Source organism: Rhopilema esculentum, chromosome 4, assembly GCF_057945365.1.
Source record: "Rhopilema esculentum isolate cy_ngs chromosome 4, ASM5794536v1, whole genome shotgun sequence".
NCBI classification, from domain to species: Eukaryota; Metazoa; Cnidaria; class Scyphozoa; order Rhizostomeae; family Rhizostomatidae; genus Rhopilema; species Rhopilema esculentum.
This window is the reverse complement of record NC_142818.1, coordinates 7141501-7166993: the sequence shown is the minus strand read 5'-3', so window position 1 is coordinate 7166993 and position 25493 is coordinate 7141501. Positions and strand designations below refer to the sequence as shown.

At 36.2% G+C, this 25493-nt stretch overlaps 2 protein-coding genes across 2 annotated transcripts; both read right to left on the bottom strand.

The window, feature by feature from the left end:
* Positions 1–91: 91 nt before the first annotated feature.
* LOC135690989 (multidrug and toxin extrusion protein 1) lies at positions 92–14725 on the bottom strand. The gene is made up of 16 exons (XM_065208695.2): positions 14329–14725; positions 11366–11762; positions 10443–10485; positions 9520–9570; positions 8926–9023; positions 8378–8475; positions 8074–8187; positions 7420–7493; positions 6997–7105; positions 6529–6604; positions 6088–6157; positions 5383–5515; positions 3731–3768; positions 2514–2570; positions 1932–1989; positions 92–1378 (listed from the first exon to the last, which is right to left on the bottom strand). The coding sequence occupies exons 1-16, from the start codon at positions 14375–14377 to the stop codon at positions 1161–1163; spliced, it is 1683 nt and encodes a 560-aa protein (XP_065064767.2). The 5' UTR covers positions 14378–14725; the 3' UTR covers positions 92–1160.
* Positions 14726–16121: 1396 nt separating this feature from the next.
* Positions 16122–25492, bottom strand: LOC135690993 (organic cation transporter protein). The gene is made up of 9 exons (XM_065208703.2): positions 25347–25492; positions 23961–24316; positions 23272–23375; positions 20540–20863; positions 20154–20375; positions 19467–19601; positions 18187–18284; positions 17707–17815; positions 16122–17130 (listed from the first exon to the last, which is right to left on the bottom strand). The coding sequence occupies exons 2-9, from the start codon at positions 24312–24314 to the stop codon at positions 16854–16856; spliced, it is 1623 nt and encodes a 540-aa protein (XP_065064775.2). The 5' UTR covers positions 24315–24316; positions 25347–25492; the 3' UTR covers positions 16122–16853.
* Position 25493: the final 1 nt, after the last annotated feature.

Below are 25493 nucleotides of genomic sequence, written 5' to 3'. Positions count from 1 at the left end.
AATCAAATTAACCACGCTGTTTTATCCTCAGATAATGGAGCAGGTTTGTTATCATAAAGCAGTTGAAACTTGCAAAATAAAATTCGACTACTTTTACTAAAATATTTAACAATCTAATACATAAATAAAAACAATAACTCTTAGTTTTAATACCATTTTCGCAATCTTAAACATAACATTTCCTAATAATAAAATAAAATTTGATTATGATTAAGAATAATAAGAAGAGATGATTAAAATGACCAATAATTCGACAAATTATTTTTCTTCAAGTTCCTCCCCCTTTGGCTACTGTTTTTTAAATATTCATCAGGAGTATGCTACTTTGATGCACGTTTTATCTCTTTGCAAGTCAGATAAGAATGATGACAGTATCTGCTGTTTGCAAGGGTTTTTGTGCTTCGACCATAGACATAAGATTGATGGCAAGATAAAGGGGTGAAGTTTGAAGATAAGAAATAAGAAAGATTTCGGTAAGTGTATCGTATTGTTTAATTTTCTAACATTGGCCGGTCTGGGGATATTTGTGGGACAATTTCAAAAATAGTTCGATTCCCCTTCGTGTAAGTGACATGTCTTGTTAACATGCCCTGTTAGTGACATGTCCTCTGTAAGCGACATGGGCTGAAGAACCGACAGTCAAAAGTTTGTTTCTACCCGAAATGATGAGCTGCTCTACCTTAGAAAGTTTATCCGTGGGCGAAGTATTACTTTGTGTTATTGGTATATTCTGCACAGTAACGAAATCAGCTACCTTAGTGTTAGTTCAGGATAAGTAGAGATTATTGTGTTAAACATTGCTGAAAAGTTAACTTAAAGATTTCTAAAAAATCTGTACTCAGTAAAAACCTGAAATGATTGTAACGCTAATTACCGAGGCCCATTTTTTATTAGAATAATGTAGTTAGATTTAAACAAGAAAACGTCATTTATAGCTCATAGGGAGAGCTTCAGTCGATGTGAGTGTAATGGCCTGATCAATCTTCGCGATTCAGTTATCCTTGGTTATGACGATACTTGTTAGAAAGACAAACTAGTGGAATGTTTTTGCTTCTTCTAATGAAATGAGGCATCTCTCACCCTAGCAGTGAAAATGCTGGCTCATTCATTAGAAGATTTTTGCCTTCTTCTCGCCCATACAAACATGGTTTCTGCGATATCTATTGACCAATGCCAGCAGCCTTTATAACTATGCCGATGATGAGAATAGCGCAAAAGAAGAAGCTAGCCAAAGCTGTTAGTGCGATTCTGACTGTTGAAGGCCTGTCTTCTTTCCCGTCCTCCTCGTCAATTACCGTCATGGGGTTAAACTTGTGGTTGATCCTTGGTTCTCCCAAAAGCAGTGATGTCGTATAAAATGATCCGTCTCCATCCGTTTCTAGTAAAGAAAGACAAAGCTGTCTGAAGAAGCTGGAGAAATAGTGCTCTTTTTCTTTTGAGCTGGGTGCTTTAATTGATGAATAAAAGTGTTTTTGGCTAAATTGTGAATTATAAACGTTTAATGTTTTGGGACAAGATATAAGAGGGGGAGCAAAGCTATCTCTTGTTTTATGTAAATGGAGCATTTCCGTTACCATTCATTGCAAGTATAAACTAATAAAGACTATACAACCAATCTTATATGCTTAACTATACAAAAACAGTAATTTTTTCCTTCTGAAACGCTTATAAATTATCAGTTAGGGGAAACCTCGAAAATCATTTTTGTAAGTATCTGCCTTGCCAAAACATGGACTTTTTAACAGCAATGGCTTTTTGCAAAGTTTTGTACAAATCAAGAGTCCTGAATTACAGTATGAGTAAATGACTGAGTATTAGTCATTCCTTCTTCTTTGCCAAGTTGGCAACCAATTTAGAAACATTTTCCAATAGCAGTTAGTGTTACACTCCAAACATCCCAGGTTTTTGTCATTCTATAGTGAGGCACTTACCATCAGATCCATTTGAAAGGATTCCACTTGGTGTTGGCGGTCCTTTTGGCTTCCTTTCCTGTTGAGTAGAAAATTTACACGGACTTGATGGCTTATGAAGACTCTTCCATCAATAAAAGATTGCTTGCATTAGGTAACAGGGAGCCTTACAGTAATTTCTATTGCAAATTATAAATTCTAGAAAATTAATTTCGGATTTTAAAGTAGTAGCCTGTCTCTAAAACCCATTTGTATCTTGTAACACTAACTATCACCCCAGATATACGTTTGAAACACAAAAAAGGTTTCATATGTTTCATAGTCAAGGTGGCGTTTCTTCTGAGGTTTGTTCACAAAGTTTACAAGCTTTTGAATACTTATCGTGTTCTTGGCTCAAAAATAGCAATGCTAAAACCCGGGTAGGCATTTTTCTGATTGAATAATGCATAAACCACACTTCATTTCTCTAGCAGAACTGCATACTAAACATCATGTATATATTCTACCAGGCAGGGTTTGAACATTGGAAAACTTTCTAATAGAAAAACCATATCCAATTGGGTAAAGAACAATGATATCCAAAGATAAATCCGGTATACATACAGCTGCCAGTGTCCATTCTTGCATGAAGTCTTTGAGTATTACCAAGAACAACATTGCCTAGTGATTAGGTATACATGGTTAATTTATACAAAATAGGGTAGACGTTTCTTCTTTAAAGATCTGTCCCAAAGGTCAGTAGCAAGAGACATGACATATATAAGTAAGGAATATCTACATTATGTGTAGGTATCTACTTTTACCTAAAACTGCGTGTGTACCATGTGCATAGAGGAGTAAGGTCAGGATAAGTACTAAGATTTTAATTTTGTTGTTGATCTTAGAACTCGAAGTATTTAAAGGTTTCCAGAATACCAAGTGCCGATAAGCTTATTTCTAGAGACACGAACACGTAGCATACGATAACTCGAAAAAGTACACCGAATCTGTGGCAGAGAGTTCTTCTTTTTGCTTTCTTGAATGATTTCCATCCCAATCTTGAAAGATACATTGTCGAGCAGCTTCTTAGGTTTGAGGGTGATTTTCTCTGGCTTTTCAATTTTTTGGTCATCTTACGGCCCGGTTTCTTATAGATGGTTTTTTTATAAAAATGCGAGCTTATCATCTTCCTTTGATTTAGTTGATACCTGAACAGCCTGCTGTTTGCTTACCTGATACTCTGAACCCTGATACCTGACCAAGTTTTTGATCACGTTCTAACCCGTTCTAATGGGCCTCAATTTCTTGAAACGAAATATAACTGGTAAATTGCGGATGCAGTTCAAATTCGAATGCTGGCTTAACTGTGGCCAAAAGCCCAGCTGCAAAAGCCGGCATTTTTATTATCTTCTACACCATTAGGACTACTGATAATACAGTTAGCAAATAAATTTAGTACCACAATGAAAATATAATATAATAGTTTGATTATGAGTTGATAACGGGTTAATTATGAGTTGATAATTATGAGTTGATAACGAGTATATGCGTGAAACGTCGTGTTTTTAACAATCAAACTACTATATTTTATTCTGGTACTAAATTTATTTGCTAACTATATTATCGTTATTCTGGATGAAGTACCTCACGCAACAAACATATTTAGGACTAATTTGTTTCAACAACTGCCTTTCCTATAATATCTCATTTCGCGTTTTACAACTTTGAAATTTAGTGGAAAAATACGGTATCTAAAGATCATTAAGTGCTTGATATTTCAAGTGCAATTAAAAATGCAAAACTTTAGATGTGTGGACGTAAAATGTATTGATTTAGTTTACCTGAATTAGGATTCCTATTGAGTATCCGGCCCAAAAACCTAAAAAAACGTAAATTTTATCGTCAGAAAACTTTAAAGCTCATTAAAGAATAAATTGTAACAGACTCCAACAGTATTTTTTACAAGCTTCTGATCTGGTTGTTAAGAGAACCAGGCATCAGAAAAGGGATCGAGGTCAACTACACGAAGAACCCTCAGAAAGGTGCCTTCAATGTTCGGTAACGTACTGAGGGTGCTTAATTGGCAAGTAATCGCCTGGAGGATCTTAAAGGCAGTATGTCCCATCAGTCCCCAGTTCAGCGTTAACAATAGGCTTTGCAGCTTGTTTCTGATCGAGAAAACGTTGAGAATTAGCCGAATGGATGTGCAACAATAGATCTATTATGTAGCCCAACCAATGGGAAATTTGAATGGTCAGCGAAATGCGTCGGGACATAGTGCTTTTAAGCTTTTCTTTTATGCGGGTTTCTACTGTATCTTGCCTAAAACGCTACCGTCGGACAATGAAAAACTCATGTAAGTCATTGAGACGTTTACTAAAGATGTCATGATGGAAATTACTCAGTAAACAGAAAATTACCATTTTTTAAAGGACAAGTGACACGCTTTTGGCGCCAAATTTTTCTTTTCTTTTAACTTAAAGTAAAATGCTGTATGGGAGTGTTGTTGAAATATTTTTCCTTTCCGATTTGATTTTCCTACTTAATAACCCTTTTCAAATTATGGCGGGAAATGAATCACGTGACACCATGACGTAGATTGTGATGATTTGTTATTGCTGCTACTGGTATACAGATGTTGTTTAGAACCCGGTTTTAAACAGAGTTAATCACCCCTTTGATGCTATCATTTAACCTCGCTTTCACTTTCTGTCACGTGCAGGCTATCCTAGGACATCCGGGACATTTGTAGGTTTATAAGGGATGCACGAGTGCTACGCCCCCTCTGCAAGTTTTATGCATGCTGCAAACGGTTGTTTGCCGCTGCAGCAATGTTCAATTTTTGAGTCCCCTCCCACCCGCCTCTTTTTCTGTGTCTGCTTATTCTTCCAATCTGGCTATCATTCTTTTCCCGAAGACCTTTTCGTCTTACGGGCAGGTGCATCAGTCGGGAAAATGTTCCCAGTGGTGACACCGACCTTAAAAATCGGTATTCTCCAGGCAGTACAAGGGCTGGTGCACCTAGCAAGCCCACTTCCTGGAATAAGGTTTTTCTACATAGTTAGCCACTATCAGGCACTAAGTAATATTTCATTTCTTGGCAACCGTCTTTGGGGCAAATTGTTAATAATTTGAGATTGTAATTTAACTACATTACTATTCAAAAGGGTAGGGATTAATGCAATATTAACGTTTACAACACGCTTCTGAACAAATTCAGTTCGTCTGGACCTGTCGCGTCGTGTTTCGTAAACTCTCTATCAATGACAGGAAACTTCCGAGTTATCACAATGTACGTCATAGGGTCACATGATAAAAAGCAAAATCGCGCCCCCTGCACCCCCTGCGCCCCCTGATTAGAATTTTTGTTCTAAACCAGGAAAAACTTACTTCTAAATGATGATCTATAAGTTAATGAAAAGAAAAGATAGGGTGAAAAGTGTGTCACTTGTCCTTTAAGTTATAAGTATTCTAGTGTTTAAATTTCACGCACCTCTCATTCCCCAACTGCGCAGGTATACGAGGCACAAGCCGATCGGAAGTCCAAACACCCAGTTACCAATAAAAACGATTATGACATTCAAGTATCTTGATTTTAGCTTTCGTACGACGTGAAAACCCAGGGCCTGTACGCAGAAAGGAATTTCCAAGAAGGTTAAGAAACTGATTAGAATGGAAAAGATAAATCATCTATCTTTATTCATAATAGTTTCAGTTGACAGTAGTTTTGCATCCTCTTTTGCAAGAGAAGAATGCAACGAAAAATTTATCGTAATACACGACATAAAAACGAGATAACAAAAATCTGTGTTCATTGAAATAACAAAATCGTCAACACACCTTTCAAACTTTTCAGAAATTTAAACAAATTTTTGAAAACTTTTTTCTTAATTCTTCCCCTTCGTTGAGCTCATTTGAGTCATTTTGGTCAACTTCATTTATGTCAGCTTTATAATGCAAACTTTGGTTATAAGATATAGAAACTTTCCATAACAATAGATATTTATATCATTTACAAAATTGTTCTTCTCTTTTCGATCAATCTAACTACCTCGAAACCCTGTCAACTGTTGCACTTTTTAGGTTCACTTCTTTCAGGGAGTATGGGCGTCAATTTTAGACGCCTCTTCTAATTTATCTCCAAGGTTTAAATTTTCGGCAGAAAATATCTTAAAATAACTGTGGCAATTCTTTTTACCTGTGTTCCTTTCAAAAATGGAATTGCTGAAACAACAATTATCATTTCTGTAACAGAAAGTCCAAATGGCCTACAAAAAACAAAGATATTGAGAAATACCCTTTGAAGTTACAAGACGGTAATCGTGTTTCGGAAATTCTATCATTAGTCAAATTATGAGAATTTTTTGAAAAGCCTAGTTCTATAGCCAAAAAGTTCTTTGGTTTTAGTTTAAACGTTGAAACAATAATGCTGTTGGATGAATTATATATACACAATTGTATACAATTGTATAGTTTGCAATACAAATACCTAAGCTGACCAAACTCTTCAATCAATATTATCATTTGGGCTTTTTCTATCATACCACTGCGATCTTTTTCATCAACAAATATTTTTATACAATTATCTAACTTAGTTTAATGCTGTATTCGCAATCAGATGTAATTAAACGATACTTACCGATCATTGGTGAAAGAACTTGGAATTATTTTCGGTAAGGAAATGAGCAATAAGCCACAGAAGAAGGAACTGACCCCTGTTTACAATTAAGCAAAAATAGAGATTAGCATTTGATGAGAAGAACGTAATTTTGTATCAAGCACTTTTCCTGTTGTTTATCACGAGTTTCAAGCCATAAGCTTCAGTATGTCTAGAAATATTTGATTTTTTCAAAGCAATTTTCAAATCGTATTATTTTATATGAGCTATCATTAGAGTGATTTTCTTATAACTACTTCGTATCAAAAGTATTTTTAAAGGACCATAATTTGCTCTAATAAGATATCAGGCGTTGCAATATGAGATCTTTTAGATTCGTATTAGGAGGAGATGGAGCCGTAGAGCTGCCACCAAGAATTTTGAACACAAAATTTATTCGAATATAAAATTAAACACAAAGTTGATATGCACTCTGCATCTAATACTTACATATAATCAAAACGGAGCATTTTACGAGGAAAACTGCTCGGCGATTATATTTCGCATCCACGGCTTCTTTTATCTGATCTGACGCCTCGGCAGCAAATCTATCCGCTATCTACAAAAGTATTATCAGCTGCTTAGACTTGCACGCTTTGCGAAAAACTATTCTGCGAGAAATGAGTACAGAGAGTAAGAAAAACTTCACTCTTCAAAAAGTATGTTGATGAGTAAAACAGGTTGGGCTTTCTTCCTAGCCATGAATCCGACATCTTTGTTTTGTATATAAGCTTTCCTTTAAAAGAGTCTAACATGTATTGATCTAAAAGAAACTGCATATAGGCAGAAAACTCTGCAGATTTAGATACCCAACATGACAATTGCAAAGATAGTGCGAGGAAATGAAAAATTGATTGACAGGTTGTCACTCACGATTGACAGAAAGCGAATAACCAATGATATTGTGATCTGCGAACCAAGTCTGCGATTGAAAGCATCTAATGTGCCTGTTATCAAATGTGAAGAGAGTTTAAAATTAGATACAAAACTACGAAGTGTGAGTGTGGCAAAGAGATTCATACATCCTTAAAGCCATAAATAGTCTCTTATAAGAGAAAAGGCCATATTTATCAGTATTTCTGTTACTTTATCTGCGTATTGCTAGAAGGATTGCCGATGAACACATTTGTGTTTTGTGGTGTAATAATTTGTAAGTCAGAACAAAAAAGGAGTCAATCTTTCGATAGGCCATTACCAGTAGTCTTTATTTTCGTATTATAAAGTGATCAATTAACGTTTTATCATAAGTTGTCGATGCACAGTGTCAAATAATCGACAAATTCGTAATATTCTCGATCATTAATTGAGAAGGAGTAACATCATACCAATAAAGATTTATTGATCGCTGTTCTATCTAATTGCATTATACAGTGAAATAAAAAGGAACATCTTATTATAATAGATTATTTATGGTTTGAATAGAAATACGAAATACGAAAAACTTATTCTTAAATCGATATCTAACGAGTGCCCATGTTATTCATCAGACGAATGACTTTTATCTGCTAACTTTACGAAAAAACTTACCAACAACATAAATTCCAACGTCCAACGTCCACCATTCTGCAATTACCCACAACATGTAAGGCAGCAACTTAAGGCCAAATCTTTCCCATGCAAGGAAACAACCCCAGCTCCATCCTGTTGTTAAAGCACACATATTATAATTATCCAAAGAGTTATAATTGTAAAGGATGAATACTGATAGAAAATACAGTTGCTTTAATCGACATTGGAGTGAAATTACCTCATAATGCTCAAAGTGTATTTTAATATCAACGATATAATGAGAATCATTTACGCGATTATCTGTTTAAAAACGTGTGGTTACCTGGCCATGCTTCTTTGTACTTTTTGTTCCAGATTATGACAACAACCAGAACTAATGCAATGCAGAAATACGCCAAAATTGTTGCTATTGCTCCACCCCTATAAAAATATTAGTACAGCTAACAACCTATAAGAAACGCATAGTTTTGAGAATAAAGATAGCTCTTAGTCTTAGTGAATTACCCTTAGTTCCCTAATCTCTGAAATATCATTAATTCCCAGATCTTAGTTCCCAGTTTTTTTAGAAATACCCAGATCTCTGAATTACCCTTAGTTTCCAGATCTCTGAAATACTCTTAGTTCCCAAATCTTAGTTCCCAGTTCCTAGAATTTCTCAAATCTCTGAAATTCCCTGTAACGATAAAAGCATTCGATACTATTTTGCATGAAACAGTTACAAGTGGAATTTAAAAAGATTATTCGAAGGTAAACTTTCTTCATTTTGACGATGCAGATTCTCTTTGAGTTATAATAAGATAGGCCTTAATATAAAGTTTCTTTTTGCAGTGTAAATGATATGAGGTATTCTTAACCCAATGGTAATGTTACCTGACTCCCAGCTTCAAAACTTTCACGAATATTGCGTTGAGGCCAATGCTGAGAATGGCTCCTGCAAAGTTGCAGCATAAGAATAATCTTTCTGAATTCTATAAAGTAATTAAAGAGAAAAACAAACAATTATTTAGTGTCTGGTTTAATGGATATTTTATTTCATAGCAGTAATATGATCTAAAGAGATGTTGATCTCCGATATACAGTTTTTCGCCGAAATATTTGCATCTTTAAAGAATTAACAAAAAGAATACGGAGAAATAAAATTGCCTCTAAGTGTAAAGTTCAAAGAATTCTTTTTACTTGCCTCGTCTTCTTTTCATTGATCTAGCACTGAGTTTGTAATAATAATGTAAAGATATACTGAAATTCCAACTTTGATCAAATACAGTTCTATTTCCAAGTAATTACTTCTCCAAGGAGCAACCAAGACCAATTTAAGAAAATAGCAATTAATTCAGTTTAGCATTGATAAATTTATGCGAACCTTCTTGATGGCGACGATCAAATTACTAATTTAAAACTGTATGAATGAAAAGCGATTGATTTTTCATTAAGGAAAAATAATCATGCCAAACAACTAACAATTACCCGCTTTGTCAGAGAAATAAACCTTTGAAGGTACAGCAGGCTGCAAAATAACTGAAATAAAAAAAGTTTAGATTACTAGATAATATATATTTCTAGTAAACCCTATCTTACGTGCTTAAAGGCAATCTGTCACGACGTTGATTGATTATAAGAACAAAGGGATTTTTTATTCTTTCCAGTTTTCCAGTTAATTTATCGCATTGTAAAAAAATATGGCGGAGCGCTGGAATCGTGTTTAGGCTATTGTTCCAGCTACTGTTCTCGTTAACCAATCCACAATGAGACAGATCGCCTTTAAGTTTAACATATAATCAAATGTGTTTTATTCAACGAATAACAGGAATTCAAAAAAAAACCTGAGGATTATTTTCGAATGATGGAAAGAAGGCTTTAAATCTATAGAACAATTTGGCCCATTAGGTGAAAGGAGATTGCTGAAATTTTATCTTCTATAAAATGCAACTCATATTCGCAAGTCAGCGTATTACCTAATGTGTAGCGTTTTGTTTTGGCCAGAGAATCTAAAGAGTATTACTGAAAATACGAAGGGGCTGTTTTGGCAACAAGCCTTTAGATGGATTACAGATGGAGTGGATCACTTCAATGACAAGAAACCATTTAAACAAAAGTTTAAAATGTAATGGCATATTATTGAATCAACCAGCAAATTTAGCTATGTAAAGCATTTGTTCTTTAAGAAAGAATGTCAATCTAAGAGGCTGGGGAACCCAGAGATCTAGCTGAGCTGGCTTAGCGATTTGACCCTCCTTAACCCTACTGCCATGTTTCTGTTTAGATAATTAAATTTTGTCAAAAGACCATTGCTAGACAGGGGAACCTTTTCTCCTTTACAGATAATTTAATGTGTATAAATCCTATACTACAGTTTAAAAAGTTTCTAATCAAACAAAGTCTAAACTTACTGGGAGTGCTGGTATGAATGTGAGACAGTATTCTTCTACTCGCCTTTAAAAAAATAAATTGGTTTACTTAAAAATATATAAGAATCTCTGCAGAAATAACAAAGATCATTTCACTTTTAACTTTACCAAGCAGCTTCAATAAAGCCACTGTGCTAAAGCGGGCACCATCACAATTTCAAGTACTGGTAGCCGCCAGGAGATGTCTTTAATTTAATGATACAGCTTGCTTGCGTGACGTGGCTTCCTGGTTCAATAAAGTGAAACTCCCATTAAACGCAAAGGAATGATTTAATAACACTGCGCTTTAAACGCGATGAAGTCAAAGTAGGAAGTCTAAATCAAACACACATTGCTCTATGGGAGATAGTGGAACGGTAACTTTGGAGTAGTTGAAAGAGAATGTATGCTTTTCGTCTGACACACTTCAGAAAATAAAACGTCAGAAATTCAGAGCATAGGTCGAAAACTCTACGCTCAACAGTCATGTGCTCACGTTTCTGTTTGGCCTATTTCGATCCACAACTGGATATAAAAATTTCCTAGCGTAGAGAATGTATGCAGGACTTGCCTGATGTGGCTTCCTGCCATTGTTCTGTGATACGCTGGGTACCAGAGCCACATAAATTCGAGCGCGGAAATAAGGAGATGTGTGTGGGGAAGCGGAGGAGTGTCTGTCATAGTACTTCTTCTTAACTAGACGCTCCTCCGCTTCTCTGCTTGGTTTTCTATTCACACGCTCGAAATTTTGTAGCTCTCATATCTAGGGTGGTTCTGTGGACACAACGTTTTTGGGATACAAAACCGCCTGTTTGTTAAAGGGGACAACAGTATTGTGCCATAAATGCAGAAAAAGAAGAAATTGTAAAAGATATGGTTAAGGCCATTGCTAAATATCAAATGAGCCTGTTTCAAGAGAAACGTACCTTGACAAGTCTGGCTCTTGTTTAAGTCCCTTGATAAGCGAGTCCGCGTTCAACCACACTGCCCAAACTGGCAAACACACGGTACATAAGGTGCAAAGGAAGCCTCTTTGAGTCGCAGTAACTGCCTTCTTGAGATCATCCTCCTTTTCGACCTCGTCTTCGCAGGTGAGAGAAGAAGCATAACTGAAACCAACTCCAACCATATTGCAAATTGACATGCCATATCCGATTACTATCAGGTCATTATAACTGAGATTTGAGACGAAGAAGAAAGCAATCAGAGGTATAGCAGATAGAAATACCTCAGCAATAGCCAACTGCCATGATGGTTTGATGAGGTACTGGAATGCTTTGTATACCAGGCGTGACTGGTATTGAATCTGACTGCATGTGATTGCTGTAAAAAAAATTTGTCTGCTTTCTTTACCTCAATTTTTGTCAAGACAAAAGTGCAAAATAATTATCATAGGTAAACCGAGGCATCTATAAAATGGCTTAGGCAAACTGGCAGTTTCTCTCAAAATTATTCCAGGAAGAAACGCCTTTTGCATACTCTGTTGTCTACTTAATTATCTACCGTACGGACCAAGTCCCATATGATATATTAGCTCATAGTTAATAGATGTAGAAATATGATCGAGACATAAAACTCCAGTTGCTATCGAAGTTTACACGAGAGAAACTAGATCCATTTGGTTCCAATTTTGGTACCCCGATCGGCAAACGGTGCCAGGTTTGGTCCGAATGAGGGCAATACTAGCGCTAGAGGTCCTTCTCTGTTTGCGACTAATTGTTCCCTCAAATTAACCTTTTCGGTCCCGAAAGGAGCCAATTCTCTCTTGATACAGCGGGGTACATGTATCCCTGCTTGAAGCTGGCAGCACGGAGCCTAAGGGGGGTGTGTGCTAAAACCGAATAAAAAGTTACTTTTCTGGTGGTTCATTTCTTAGTACTTTGCATTTTTGTGGTTTGGCTAAAATTCCTCCAGCTCCCCTGTTCCGCGGTGCCTGTGAAGGAGGTTTGGAATAGAGTATTACGAGTCTGGTCTATCATTTCTTGTTTTGATTTATGAGTATACGATAAGTATACTTCTTTTCTTGGCTTTACCTGTCTACTCGCGATCTTTAACGAACGATTTCCGTGTGTACATTTTGCAGGTCAAGCATTGTTTCTAGTCCAACCAATGTGTTTGAACTTGCAAAAAACCCTGCAAACGTCCTAAATGCTAACTGTGTGAACAGTTGAGCTGTAGCGTGTTTGCTGGATTCTAATATTAATGACTTAGCCAGTTTTGCAACCATTGTTGAATTTGAGCTCAAATTCTTAGGGCCCAGTGTTTCGGAGCCAACGTTAGAGCCGTGAGGTACCAGAAAAAGTAACCTTATTTAATGGGATGAAACAGGATGAGGGACTTTTGTTACAAATCGTGTTTTCTTCTTATTTGGTCTTTAGAATTGGTGGCTCGGTGGATGAAGCCACTGTCAAAAAAGTTCATGACTAGGCCCTTCGCACTGTAGGTACATGATAACTGTGGATTACATATTGCTATCGCTATCCAATGTTAGGGGTCAGTGAATAAAAAGAAATTGCAGAAAAACTACCGGGTTACTTCGTCATCAGGCAACCATCATTGCCGGGGCCTCCAAATTGTGAAACTGATATTGGGAAGTACTCCCGAGCTGTATATACCGAAGCAAATCAGTTTTTGTTAGTAGTTTGGCTTAACTGTACAAGAATTACCTTCATTGCCGCAGGAAAAAATTCAGTGACAAGATCTGCTTTCGTGAGGAATATCATATTCCAATACCATCACTGACCAAAGACATCGTGTTAAACCTTTGTGTTTTGCGTCAAACCAATGAGAGAATCTCGGCTTTTTAAGGCATTAAATTTTCTTTCCTTATATTTAGCGCTCTTTTCGCTTTTCTCTGTACAAATTTAGAAGTTCAGCAGCAAATTGAAGGTCAGCGTTACATTTATGCACAAATTTTTAATTTCGTAAAAAGAAATTCTAAAAATTAAACAGGTTTCTCCGAAGTTCCTGAAAAACTTCGTTAAAAATTACTCTAAGTCGGCTGCTACCCGATGCATTTGTGTTTCGAGTATAAGGAGAGATTCAACAGTTCCTACCCAAATGTGAGCTTCAGTTCTCTTTTATATAAAATTTATCAATTTTCCTGCATCTTTGTTAAAGATAATAAAAAATTTTTCCAGTTGTTTAGAAATGGTTGTATGCTGTTACTGTTTCTTATCAACACGAATTTTTAAACTAAAATTACTGATAAAGTGAAAAAACAGAAATGCATAGCTTAAGCATGGGTGGCGGATTGTCAACTTTAATTGGAAGGAAATTACATTCAGTGTCGTCGGAACGAAGCTCATATTGAGGGGGCTGCCCCTTTGTTTTCCTTCTCATTCAGTGCACTGTTACAAAGGAAACATACTACAGTTTGACAATTATTAGGGGGCTGGAGCCCCCCAGCCCCCCGGTTCCGTCGGGTCTGACAATTAATCAGAGTTACACTCTTTTATTTAAGCAATGTCTGCCCTTTTTGTGATCACCAACACACTGCAGCTTGGGCCAATACTGAGAAATAACACAAAATAAGACCTGCTCTCATTTTCAGTACTGTTACTTTGCTTCTCAAATTACCCTTGGCGAATCCCGCAGTGTGTTCCCAGTGTTTCTGCTAGAATTGTTTACAGATCTAAGAAATCAGTAGAGTTATCTGTTAAAGTAGACTTAAAAGTTGAATGCTTTCAAAAATACTAAATTTACATATAGAAGGGATCCTACTGTCAAATAAAAGGAAGGGTTTTTATGATCTTCGTTCAATACACATTCTTCGTGCTGCGTCGCATCGAAAAGTTATGCTCGAACGGTAATTTTTTGTCTATTTTATCAATCTTTGCCAATTGAAACAAAAAATTAATGCCTGCATTATGATTTTTAGTTTACTCACGTTGGAAATTGAAAGGATCCTCAGATTTTGTTACGATGCTCTCCGCCATCCCTGCACTTCATTGAACTGGCAAAAGCAGTATTAAATTACGTGTGTTTCCGCAACTAAACTTGATAGCAACAACGAGTCATGCGCTTTTACTGTCGGTCCCAGAACGATTTCTACTAAGTAAGCTCTGACAGTCAACAATATTTTTCATAAAAGTTTTGTTTGAGTTGACTTCGGCACGATTGTAAAGCACGCAATATTGCTACCTGGAAATTTAAATAAAGCGTGCGTAATCACGTTGGGTTTTACAATAGCTGGCCAGGTCACGTGTGGTCCCTATTCGATTCGAATAATAAAATATTGATGAATAAGCACAACACATTAGGTTTCTCAGTGGAGAGATCGAGGTGACGTTCGAAATATACTTTCCTGTTATGAGATATTCAATAGCGCTCACTCACATACATGGATAAAAAATGGAATTTCGGCTTTACCCTAGAGATAGAAAAAAAAGAACAAGGTTCCTAACTCTTTGCGTTTTGCAAAGTTTCATAATACCTGGAAAAAGAGGTTATTATGATTTGCTGTATTTTGAAACACGGATCTTGTATCGGTCTGGCATTTCAATTTCTTTCATTTAAATCTGTTTTTATTTTGAAGTCGGTTATTGACAGCCGTCCCGAGACTTTTTGCCAAGTATTCAAATTACTCTCCAGTCAGGAATAAACGTCTAATACGAAATAAGCGGGAAACGAGATTTTGTTTTCTTCACGTCACTTGATGTCTTGTAAAATTCAATCTGATCTGATCAAATGTTGGTTTTTGTGGTCAACAGCACCTACGATAAATTTGGGTCCCAGAATTTGTTCTATAGTGACCGGAAAGGCAAATTTCCAGCGATCATTCTTCTTCCCAATTCCTTTTCTCCTTTGACTCTCCAAGGACCTGCTACCCTGGGTAATTTCAACTAGAAACTGCGCGAAATGGCGGATTTCTATCCTCCTCCCTGATGGGAGAAACTAAGAACAAAAGCCTCACTTCAAAGATATTATGTGGCAAAGCGAATGAACCTAGCATTTGACAAGTTTCAACAATTTTAAACTCATCTGGCGCACTTGGTCATGTCAAACGTGGCTAGGGAAATAAAAAGCTGTCAAAAATGACAACAATCTTATTTGCAGTTGTTCAGAGCATGAGTTATACGTTTGCAAGAAATTTAGATGGAGGTACGGTAGGAAAAGTTTCTTAAATTTGACCCTATTTTAGTACCTAAAATTTATTAACAATTTTTAGTTTTATGAAGTTAAATCACACTTACAACTGTAGCAGTAACACCATTTTCTAAGCAAGCAAATCCAGTCTAAATAAAAAACAAAAAGGGAAAAGGAGAAAAGGATAAACGGGCAAAGAGGATGAATAGAACATGGGAAAGGTTATTTCACCGGGAAAAATGGGAGATAAATTGCATATCTATCTCTGCTTTCAAGGGAACGATTTTGTAGGGTTCGGATTTTTTCGATTGTAGTGAAGAAATGTGCACTTCAAATGTAATCAGATGTTGCTATAATTTAATTTCGTACTTCGCCTTTAAGCATGATTGGCTGCCATTAAACAGCTCAGTAGTGTTAAAAATACAAATTTAACTCAACTTAGCTGCCATGACGCTTATTCTTCAGGAACGGTTGCCGATCAAATTACCCTATACGATCTCCCGAATTACGGGTTTATTACGAAGTTCTTTCTTTGATTGACGTTAAATCACAGAAGACAGAAATTAAACAACGAAGAGAAAAAAAGTTGTCAAATTACAAACATATTATCGTTCATATGAAATTACTTATAAATACAGTTATACAAAAACTCTTGCAATTTTTGTTTAAAAGAAGTTCTTCGGATCTAAAATCATATTAACCAAGTCGATATTTTGTTGGACAAGTCGACACATAAAAATTATCAAAGGTTACATCTCGTGCAAAATTAAGCTATACAAGCACAGGAAGGGTATGCTTGGGTGCAAATTGGCTGGGATGTTCCATTATGAGAAAATATAGAGGTCACAATTCTCTGTTTTTGTGACATACGAGACCGAAAATTCCATGCCATGCTAAATGCATAAATATGTAATGGGCTCTTCATTTTACAGGGCTTATCTGCACATAATATATTGATTCACTGGACTGGGTTAAGCCTATTGTCTCCTGGAGGAGGCTCTTGGAACTCAACGGCAAACCCTATTTTCCTTGCAAAAAAAGACCAAATCCAGACATATATCCCCAATGTTTGAGCAAAGTCAATAGATGTTGGTAGAAAATGTCAAGACAATAGAGGAGAATGTACGACCAGGCAGAAATTAAGTTGGCTCAGTCTAAATTTTTGCGCTATAGACAAGAAGCACAGAGAATATAAAACTTGGTGCACAGCATGCAAGATCCCATCTTCAAAAATTTCTTAGTTCCAGGGCAAAAGATACAGAAATTGGTTTGGGCAGCTTTATGCAAAAATAATATAAAACAGCACCAAAAAACGTACTGATAAAGTCATGCATCTGGAGAGGTAGACCTTGTGCCATTTTCTAGAATTAAATTATCTCCATTCTTTTTTCTATCAAGCTTGAATAGCTGGTTGACGGTTTCCAATGTCTCGCGACCCTTGGTTTCGGCCAAAACAAGAAGCAAAACGGAGCTTAAAAGAGACAGTGCACCCATCAGAGAAAACGGTATCGTGACGTGAAAGACTCTCAACCATTTTGCGATCCAGGGAGCAAGTGCCGAACCAACACGACTTGTAATCTGTAGAAAGCCCATGCCTTCACCCCTAAAACAAAACATAACTTTGATATGTCGATGACACACTTAGTGTGTTGTAATATCAATATAACACATTTAAGTTAGAAACTTGCATACATTGAAATTATTGCTTGTCTCTGATGAATTTGATCAAATTTCGGCAGAGTAGCTACCAAAAAATAAGATCAATATTTTTTTCGGATGGAGCTGACAACGGAGTCCCATGATTCCAATTAACGTGTCAAAATTATAGTGCCCCGTATTTTTGGGAGAAAACCGGCAGTTTTTTTTATTTATTCAAAACGGATAATCAGTGGTTTACAAAAATTGAGCATTCAGTTTTGGGTTTGGACTATAATTAGGTCCGTATATCTACTTCAGTCCTTGCAATCGAATAAAAGTACAGTCATCGTTACAACTAGACAGGACTGATGGCTGAAATAGAAAAGCTTACAAGAAATCTGTCTTTGTAAGAACTTCTGATGATCTGAAATATCGTAAGGCTGCTTTTGGTGTTGAAACAAGAAGAGAAGTTTAAGAAGTTAAGAAGAGAAGAAGTTACATGCAAAGACAGGGTATCAGAAGGTTCGAAAAACACACTTACCGGATGCACGTGGGATACAATTCCAGAGACCACATATAAAGAGAATTGAAGGAGCAAGTAATGCAAAACTTGCCAGACAAACCCGCGATTATTGTTAAGGCCTTCCATTCTAGAAGAAGAGGCAAAACCCGGAATATAAAAGAGTGTTTGCATTATAAAAAGTAATAAACTGGACCCAAAAGCCACTAGAAAACGCTATAGTGCTAAATCTGGATAAACCTAAGTTTTCCCCCTAATTAATGGGGTTAAATGTAACTCTTTCCCAGAATGCTATCAATATTCTTAAAGGAAATATCGTCATCAGCAGAGTCAAGAAATGTTTTCATTCTTCTCCTCCAGTTAATGCTGTCACACAATGTTTTGAAGCAGTTGTTAGTTTATTATCAAGCCGGTATTGTAAGCAAGACGTGGACAAGTGATAATCAAGAATAAGAGTAGAATAAGAGCAACAATAATCAAATAAACCCCAAAGCATCTCACTTGTTTGTTTGTTATCCGTACTCAGCATTCCTCCAACAATGCAACAGAATACACCCGCCAGTGCCAACGTAACGATCACCGATTTCTTTCTTCCCGCTCTAAGAAAAAAATCACGGTTTCTGTTTAAACAAAACAAAGGGCTTCAATGATATAGATGTTTTAATCAAACTCGTTATAAATTTTAGTTTATCGCTGCCAGTCGATAAAAGGCATGTGTATACAAACATTGAAGTGGTACTTCTTATAGTGCCCAGTGATTCCTTTTGATTTGTTTATTTTCATCTCTCTAGAACCTGAAGAATTTGCGACAGTGAGAAGCAATGTTCATCTACTCGTGTCCCGGTTCAGTGGCGGTTACTGACAACTGGTGACTCCTCTCACTGTGTGCGAAAAGGTAAGCCAAAAATCTGCAACAAACTATTGTGAGACCTGTAAGCTGTGTTCATGCAAAAATCGTGTTGTATGACCCATTATTTTTGCACAGTAACTGTCTTCCTCCGCTACCCAAAACAAAAGCATCTAAGTAAATAACAACTCCTTTTAAAGAAAAAAGAGACACGATGGCAACATGTAAGCTAGGCCATGTGCAGTTTTATTGAGGCAGAGTAAAAAATCGAGGAAGCAGCTGGAGCAAATGAAGACAGGATAAATAATTACAATCATTACATATAAGTTTCTCTCAAGTTCCAATTCTGCAGAAGGGCATTTTGCAATGGTGAGGAATCATAAACTCACTTAAAGATACCGCAATTCGTGTTTTGAATAACCTGCGAACTTGATAAAGTTTCATATCTATAACATGTGAAGTCAGATAATGACAATTCAAATGTTTATCGCGTAAACCATGATTTCTTCAAACTGATATCATTTTCTTAATTTCTTTTACACAAAATACCTTCTAATAAACACCCATTTTGCGCTAAACTTATACGTAAAATAAAAGTTACGGATTAGTTAGAAAAATCAAACTACAATGACCTCCAAAAGTAGTTGGAGCACCGAGATTGCAATTGTAAATAATTTATATTTTTTCCCTTCATTTTCCTATTTCAAGTGGATCGATCCCCAAGCCCCCTCCCTTTTAAAAATCTTGGAAAGAAGATGAACATTTTATTAAACATCTGATACACTTTCTCAGTACCCACCCTCATTTTTGTCACTTTCTAGTTGGAATCCAACATTGTATAGGGGGAGGGGAAAATTTGAGTAGGAAAGCTGATAAGAATGTTCCAAGACTTTAGGCTGGGAATGTAGATGCATAATACAGAGGAATTTATTACCTGTTCATAAGAAAAATTGATAATATGAGAGCAGGGATCTCAATCAACATCGCCAAGATAAAGTCACGATACATTTCGCCACTAAGGTCACTAACTCCCAATGAAACACCATAGTAAACTGCAGCACTGGAAAACCTAACGAAAGAAAGATTCAAATTAATAATTGAACTGAATATGATGTAAAATGTGAATACATTAAACAGTATATTCGCAGTTTGGCAGGAACTTGAAGCACATGGCCGACGTGCAACGAGGTAACTTTTGAGGTGGTATTTTTGAAGTGTTTCCTTGCTGTTTCCTAGAACAGTCAAACCACATTCTATTTGAACGGTACACTTTTATATTTTCAAGGTACATTTTTACATTTTTACGACAGCACACTTACATTGAATAAAACAGAGAATAGGGAAACTCTAGAGGGAGACCAATATGAAACATTTAATAAACAGGTGTAGAAATTCGCTTGATGTTTTTCCAAAACACCAACAAATCTTAAATCGCTATTTAGAAAGTCATAAAAGAGGTCATTGCCTCCACTTGGAAGCTCCTGTTTTGCAGTAGCTTTTTTCGGGCGAACTCTGCACTGGTGATTTTAAGCGCAGCGAGAATGGAAACTTTTAGTGGGAGTTCTAGTTTTGACTACATAGAAAGTCGAATGGAAATAATAACACTACGAAGACTACCTACCATGCAAAGCCTTGAACAGCAGAAAATTGAAACATCTTCAAGGGCCTAAATAAATCAAGAATTCCAAGCTTTTTCTGGGCAAGATCGGCTTTCGGCACCGCTTCAAGCTCCAGCTTGGCCGGCAGCGTTTTTCCGTTTACCCTTGCCGCTTTCTTGAGAATTTCAATGACTTCTGCATGCCGTCCCTGGCAACGAAGCCAGCGCATCGATTCTGGGATATAGCTGCAAAATCCAACAAATTTCCTTGTGACAAATGCAATGAAAACATGAACATATAAAGTAGCCAACATTATCTGTATTTACTCTACTTTGTAAAATCAATTAAATTTACCATAATTTTGAAGATTTTAGTTTGAAAGCATTATAAGTTAAGTCTTAAAACTTACAAGTAAAACAGGCAGACGAAGATGTACGGAGCGGAGCAGGCAATGATCAAAGTTTTCCATTTACGTATGAAATATGCCTTTACGCCAGTTAAGACCAGTGATACAGCAAAAAGCATCCACATCGTAGTACCAGCTAATGGCCGATACTTTGGACCAACAAGCTCACCAGCAACAACATATGCTCCAATAACTGTGCCAGGTTTGAATATCCCTATAGCCAAACGACAGACAGCAAACACGGGGTAATTTGGTGCAAAGGCACTTAAAAAGCTGACCAGTATGATTCCAAATACAGAGACTCTTAAGACTTTGGAACGACCATACCTAAAAATGGGAGATATGTTAACAAAATGTGTTACAAAAAAACAGGAACAGAGGGACATATGAAAGAAAGATGGCTGTGGACAGAAAGAAGCGGAAAGAAGTGACAAAAATCATAAGTTTTAAGACAAAATGCGAAGAATGACTTATGGATGATAAAAGAAAGGCAAAAAGAATCAGAAGAGGAAGTAAAACAGAAGGGCTGACAAGGCCCGGGGCTGGTTAATTTCTTAATACAGATTCTACTCTGAATAAAACAGATTCTACTAGGAGCAAACTAAAACAAGTTGGAAACTATTTTGCAAAAATGTTTTTTAGTTTCAAAGTTTAGTCAACCAAAGTAACTAAAATAATATAAAACTACTGTCAGATTAATAAGTCAATTAAATTTTTTTTGTTTGCTATCAATCTGTGTATTGTTTAGAATAAAAGCCAGGCCTTCCTGGGAAAGGCGTGCGGTGGCACTTGCACGCGTTGGTACACACTGGGAAGTGCTTTTTACCGCATGCCTATTTTATAATCATTCGTTTGTGTTTTACCAAAGCGCAGGAAACTAATAAGATGACAGAATGGCTTTTAATCGGGTTAAATATGCAGTACTTTCACTTTTTATTCGATCAGTTACCCGAAAATATGTGTTTGCTTAAAACTCCTTCCAAAATGGACGAAAATTTTTTCGATTTCTCTATTGCTAGATTTATATGGATTAATCGCCTTCACTCGTTATTTTCACTTTCAACTTGCTCAAAATTGTTCCTGGCGTTGCCTTGAACAAACGGGCTTCATTAACTTATTTTCTTTCGTCTAGTTTCATACTTTTCCTTGTTTAGTTTCGAAACTTTACCTTGTTGAGTTTCGAAACTTTTCGCAACTTCTGATGAGTTTAGAATTGGCGAATCCAATTCTAACATTATGCAATCCAAATTAGAAGTTGTAAAAACAGCTTTGTGTACTGTTATAACATTGAATCTGCCAAATCAGTTTACTAGCCACAGTTTGCATAAACCTTGAAGCACGTCCAACGTGATTGGCATGCTTACTGACTGGCAACACAATTTTCTAATTTCAGAAATGTCATCCCAAATCCTTAGAGAATTTTTCTTTATTCCTTCCAATTTGTAATTCCTTCCCTTTTCCTTCCAATCGGCCAAAATTCCCAAAAAAAGGATAACTCCTTTCAAGTGGAAGCACTGTTAAATTGAGGGCTGCAAAGTTCTTCACTATCTTCTCTCTGCATTGAGGCAGTGTGCATCCTTTTACCTTCTGATTAGAGACGGAATGTTTTCTTTTTGGCTTTTTCATGCCAAAGGCAAAGTATTGGAAAAGTTTTTTCAACACTCTTATAACTGCCCAGCGGGAGGCGTACCCACCACAAACTCCGATCTTTCTGCCAGCTACCAAAGGCTATCGGGGTCAAAGAGACCCTAGTTCAACTTAAAATACACCTTGATAAGTTTCCGATTTTTTAATTAAAACACTTTTAAAGACATTATTAATACCATGACATCATCAACTACCGGACACATCTTTCTGGTAAAAATAAATGAAAGCTAAAAACCTGACACACACTACTTTCAATATTTCTTCCGGCTTACCTCGCTTTAGTTAAAACCACTTATATATTTTTTTGTTAAAGTTGTGAGGGAACTGATGACATGAGTTGAGAGAGGAGGTTTTATGGCTCCATCTGAACATTTGTAGAAATCGGGCAAAACATCAAAAACACTCTATTACACTCCCACCACAGTCTAGGAGTGCGCAATGCCACTTTTGTGCTAATTTATTCCCAGGAAGGCCTCAGCCTTTTTTTGTCCAACCAAAAAGTAGGCGCTCCTATCTCCCTCCCAAAACAGAAGAAAAAATCAAATTGAAAACAGCCATCTTGCTCTTCCAGATCTTAAACAACAACACATGAATCTGTCCATTGGGCAGCAATTACTAGGAAACTCAAGATTGTAAAATTATATATTGACAAACATTTTTCAGATGATTGTTGGATCTTGACCTTAACTCAACCTAGCAGTTTAAAATTCCATTTATATGTCAAAATGTAAAACAGCTGTTGTGTAAAAAGAAGGTGTTCAGTTTAGAAAGACTCTACATATTGAAAATAATCTGAAGTCAAAAGCATAAAGTCTGATTGACACAGCTCAGATTGGGGCCTAAGCACACATTTGTAACCTGCCGTCTCTTAGTCTATCTAGGTAGTTATACAGAAATGTTTAGAACAGAATTCCAAATGACGAAATTAAATTGTTAAAAATAAAAGAAAAAACAGAAGGGCTACACCAAGAAGAATAATTATATCAGTTTTGCACAATTGCAGAAATAGAAGCTGTTTTTTGGTTGTCCTTTCCATTATTTCTGTGCAAGATTCATGAAATGTTATGCTATGTATGCTGTATACTTACTTGTCTGCAAGCCAGCCAAAGATAAATGACCCAATTCCCCATCCAACAAACAGAAGTGAGGTGCTTAGATAAATAAGATGCTCAGTATCACAATAAATATCAAACTGAAACAAAGAAGAGTGATTCAAATTAATGAAACAACATATCTTTTTCATATGCTCAAAATCTGAAAGCTATAAAAGAACGACAATGATAGAGCCATTCAAACTGACTTGAATTTAAGACTTCTACAAAAAAAATTTTCCTTCATTTTCATTTATGCTTCATTCAGTATAGCAAGAATTTAAAGAATATTAGATTAAGACTAGAAGTCAACACAAAGAATTTAAAACTTGTACACAAAGCAGGACACAACATAAAAACATAACATTAAATCACATAAGATCAGAGCAGATTAGAGCAGACAAAAGCATAGCAGATATGAGCAGAGCAGGCCAGGGCAAAGCAGATCAGAGCAAAGCAAATCAAAGCAGAACATAGTTTAACTGGCTAGAAATTGTTTGTGCTGAAGAAATACTTTGTTGTACAGGGTACACATTTTGATTTCAATGTTTATAATTGTAGGCATGATTAATAATTAAGAAGTGAAATGAATAAAATGACACGGAGCACAGTCAAAGTAGAGTAAATGTTTATTTTTATTTAACTATAAAATAAACCAAATTAGGACTTAAGTAAAGTGCTAGTACCTGTGTTACAATTGAGTAGTCCTTTGGTTTTGTAAATTGCCATTCTGCTCTGGGAATTGAACATCTATGATTATAATTTTTATCTCCGCTTTTGAATGTACCATTCAAATTGCAAACTGTACTGTTATAGACACATTGCCAAGGGGGATTCTGTCCAGCAAAATACATAATAAGAACTGGAAAGCCAGCAGTGAGGATCATCAAAGCAAGCATGAAAATCAATGTGATTTGGTATTTGCCAAATTCCCCCACATATGGCAGAACTTCGTCAATAGCATTAATTTTGATTATCTCTTCTTCACCTGCAGACCTCATCTCTATCGCATTTTCTTGAACACTTGCTTCATCCTCCATGACTGTGAAGGAATTAAAAAAACCTCTTGTAAAGAGCATAGTTTTTTTCAAAGTGCTAATATGCTAATATGCTACAAGCCAGTCTGCAGATTATGGCAGTTCTCAGTGAGATTTTACAGGTGCACTGTCATTTCAGTCACGTGCACTGAATGCAGAGTGTGTTTACTGAGTTATAAGGCATATATAGTCAAAGTTTTTCCAGGAAAACGTATCAGCCCTAATTAATTGCCTGGGATGATATCATAGGTTTTTGTACCCTGATATTGATGACCCAGAAACTGAAAAATTTGGCTGTGTCATGTAATAAATCCAAAATTTGCATTGCTTTCATAGGCTATTCGTAGGGCCACCATTACACTTAGTATTTTTGAAGAAAACTATGAATTTTGTCAAGCCTCAATATTTTTGAAAAATTTTCATTGTGAGTTTGAATGCATTCTTTAGAATTTCTTTTTCAAATATAAAACAATTAAATATAAATTTTTGGCACAGACTAATTTGAACATGAAGATTCAGATTCTGTGATCCATTTTTGGCAAATATTTGGCATTTTTGGAAAATAAAAATTGCCCTGAACAGAGAATTGTGCATTTACCCGGCTACTCCAACCCTGGGTCTCCAAAAACATTTCAAATACCACTCAATTTTGCAAAACAGGACTTGAGCTTCAAACAAGGAAATGATTGGACTGGATGTCTTAACAATGAGGGAATTAAATTTTATGATCGCCACTTAACCCAAGATACAGATCCAAACGTTTATATTGTTAAAAGGGTAAAAGTTTACAGGTAAAGAGGGCTGAGCCACCTCCTTGACATCTGCCCACATAACTTACAGCTATCGTGACATTAATCAGAAAGACAAACATCAGGCTGGAATCAATGCGAAACTTGCGTAAGCTACATGGATTCCACACTGGCAAACATCTGAAAAGCGTAAACAATTTCTACCATCGACACTTTCATCAGAAGTACGCTACCAAAAGTCATTGCGCGAAACGAATTAAAAGGATGAAAGATTTCTTGATCTTACCTGAAAGTAAAAGAATACTCGAATACTCCTCAAAATCAGAATAGTGTTAGTGAGAGGACTTTGTTTCCTAGTTACAACTACAATATTTACAACAGAATACAGTTCATTTCAAATGTCTTTTTGTTTCCTACAGAACGTGTGACAATT

What these genes read in the sequence shown, in the direction of transcription:
- LOC135690989 (XM_065208695.2), bottom strand. Translation starts at nt 14,377, where the DNA reads ATGGCGGAGAGCATCGTAACAAAATCTGAGGATCCTTTCAATTTCCAA. An exon ending in CATTCATACCAGCACTCCCA is followed by an intron (nt 9,571 to 10,442) that starts GTAAGTTTAGAC and finishes TTTTTATTTCAG; the next exon opens with TTATTTTGCAGCCTGCTGTA. An exon ending in AGTTCTTTCACCAATGATCG is followed by an intron (nt 6,158 to 6,528) that starts GTAAGTATCGTT and finishes TGTTTTTTGTAG; the next exon opens with GCCATTTGGACTTTCTGTTA.
- LOC135690993 (XM_065208703.2), bottom strand. Translation starts at nt 24,314, where the DNA reads ATGGAGGATGAAGCAAGTGTTCAAGAAAATGCGATAGAGATGAGGTCT. An exon ending in TTCGTCTGCCTGTTTTACTT is followed by an intron (nt 20,376 to 20,539) that starts GTAAGTTTTAAG and finishes TGGATTTTGCAG; the next exon opens with CTATATCCCAGAATCGATGC. An exon ending in GCTGTTCAAGGCTTTGCATG is followed by an intron (nt 19,602 to 20,153) that starts GTAGGTAGTCTT and finishes TTCTTTCGTTAG; the next exon opens with GTTTTCCAGTGCTGCAGTTT.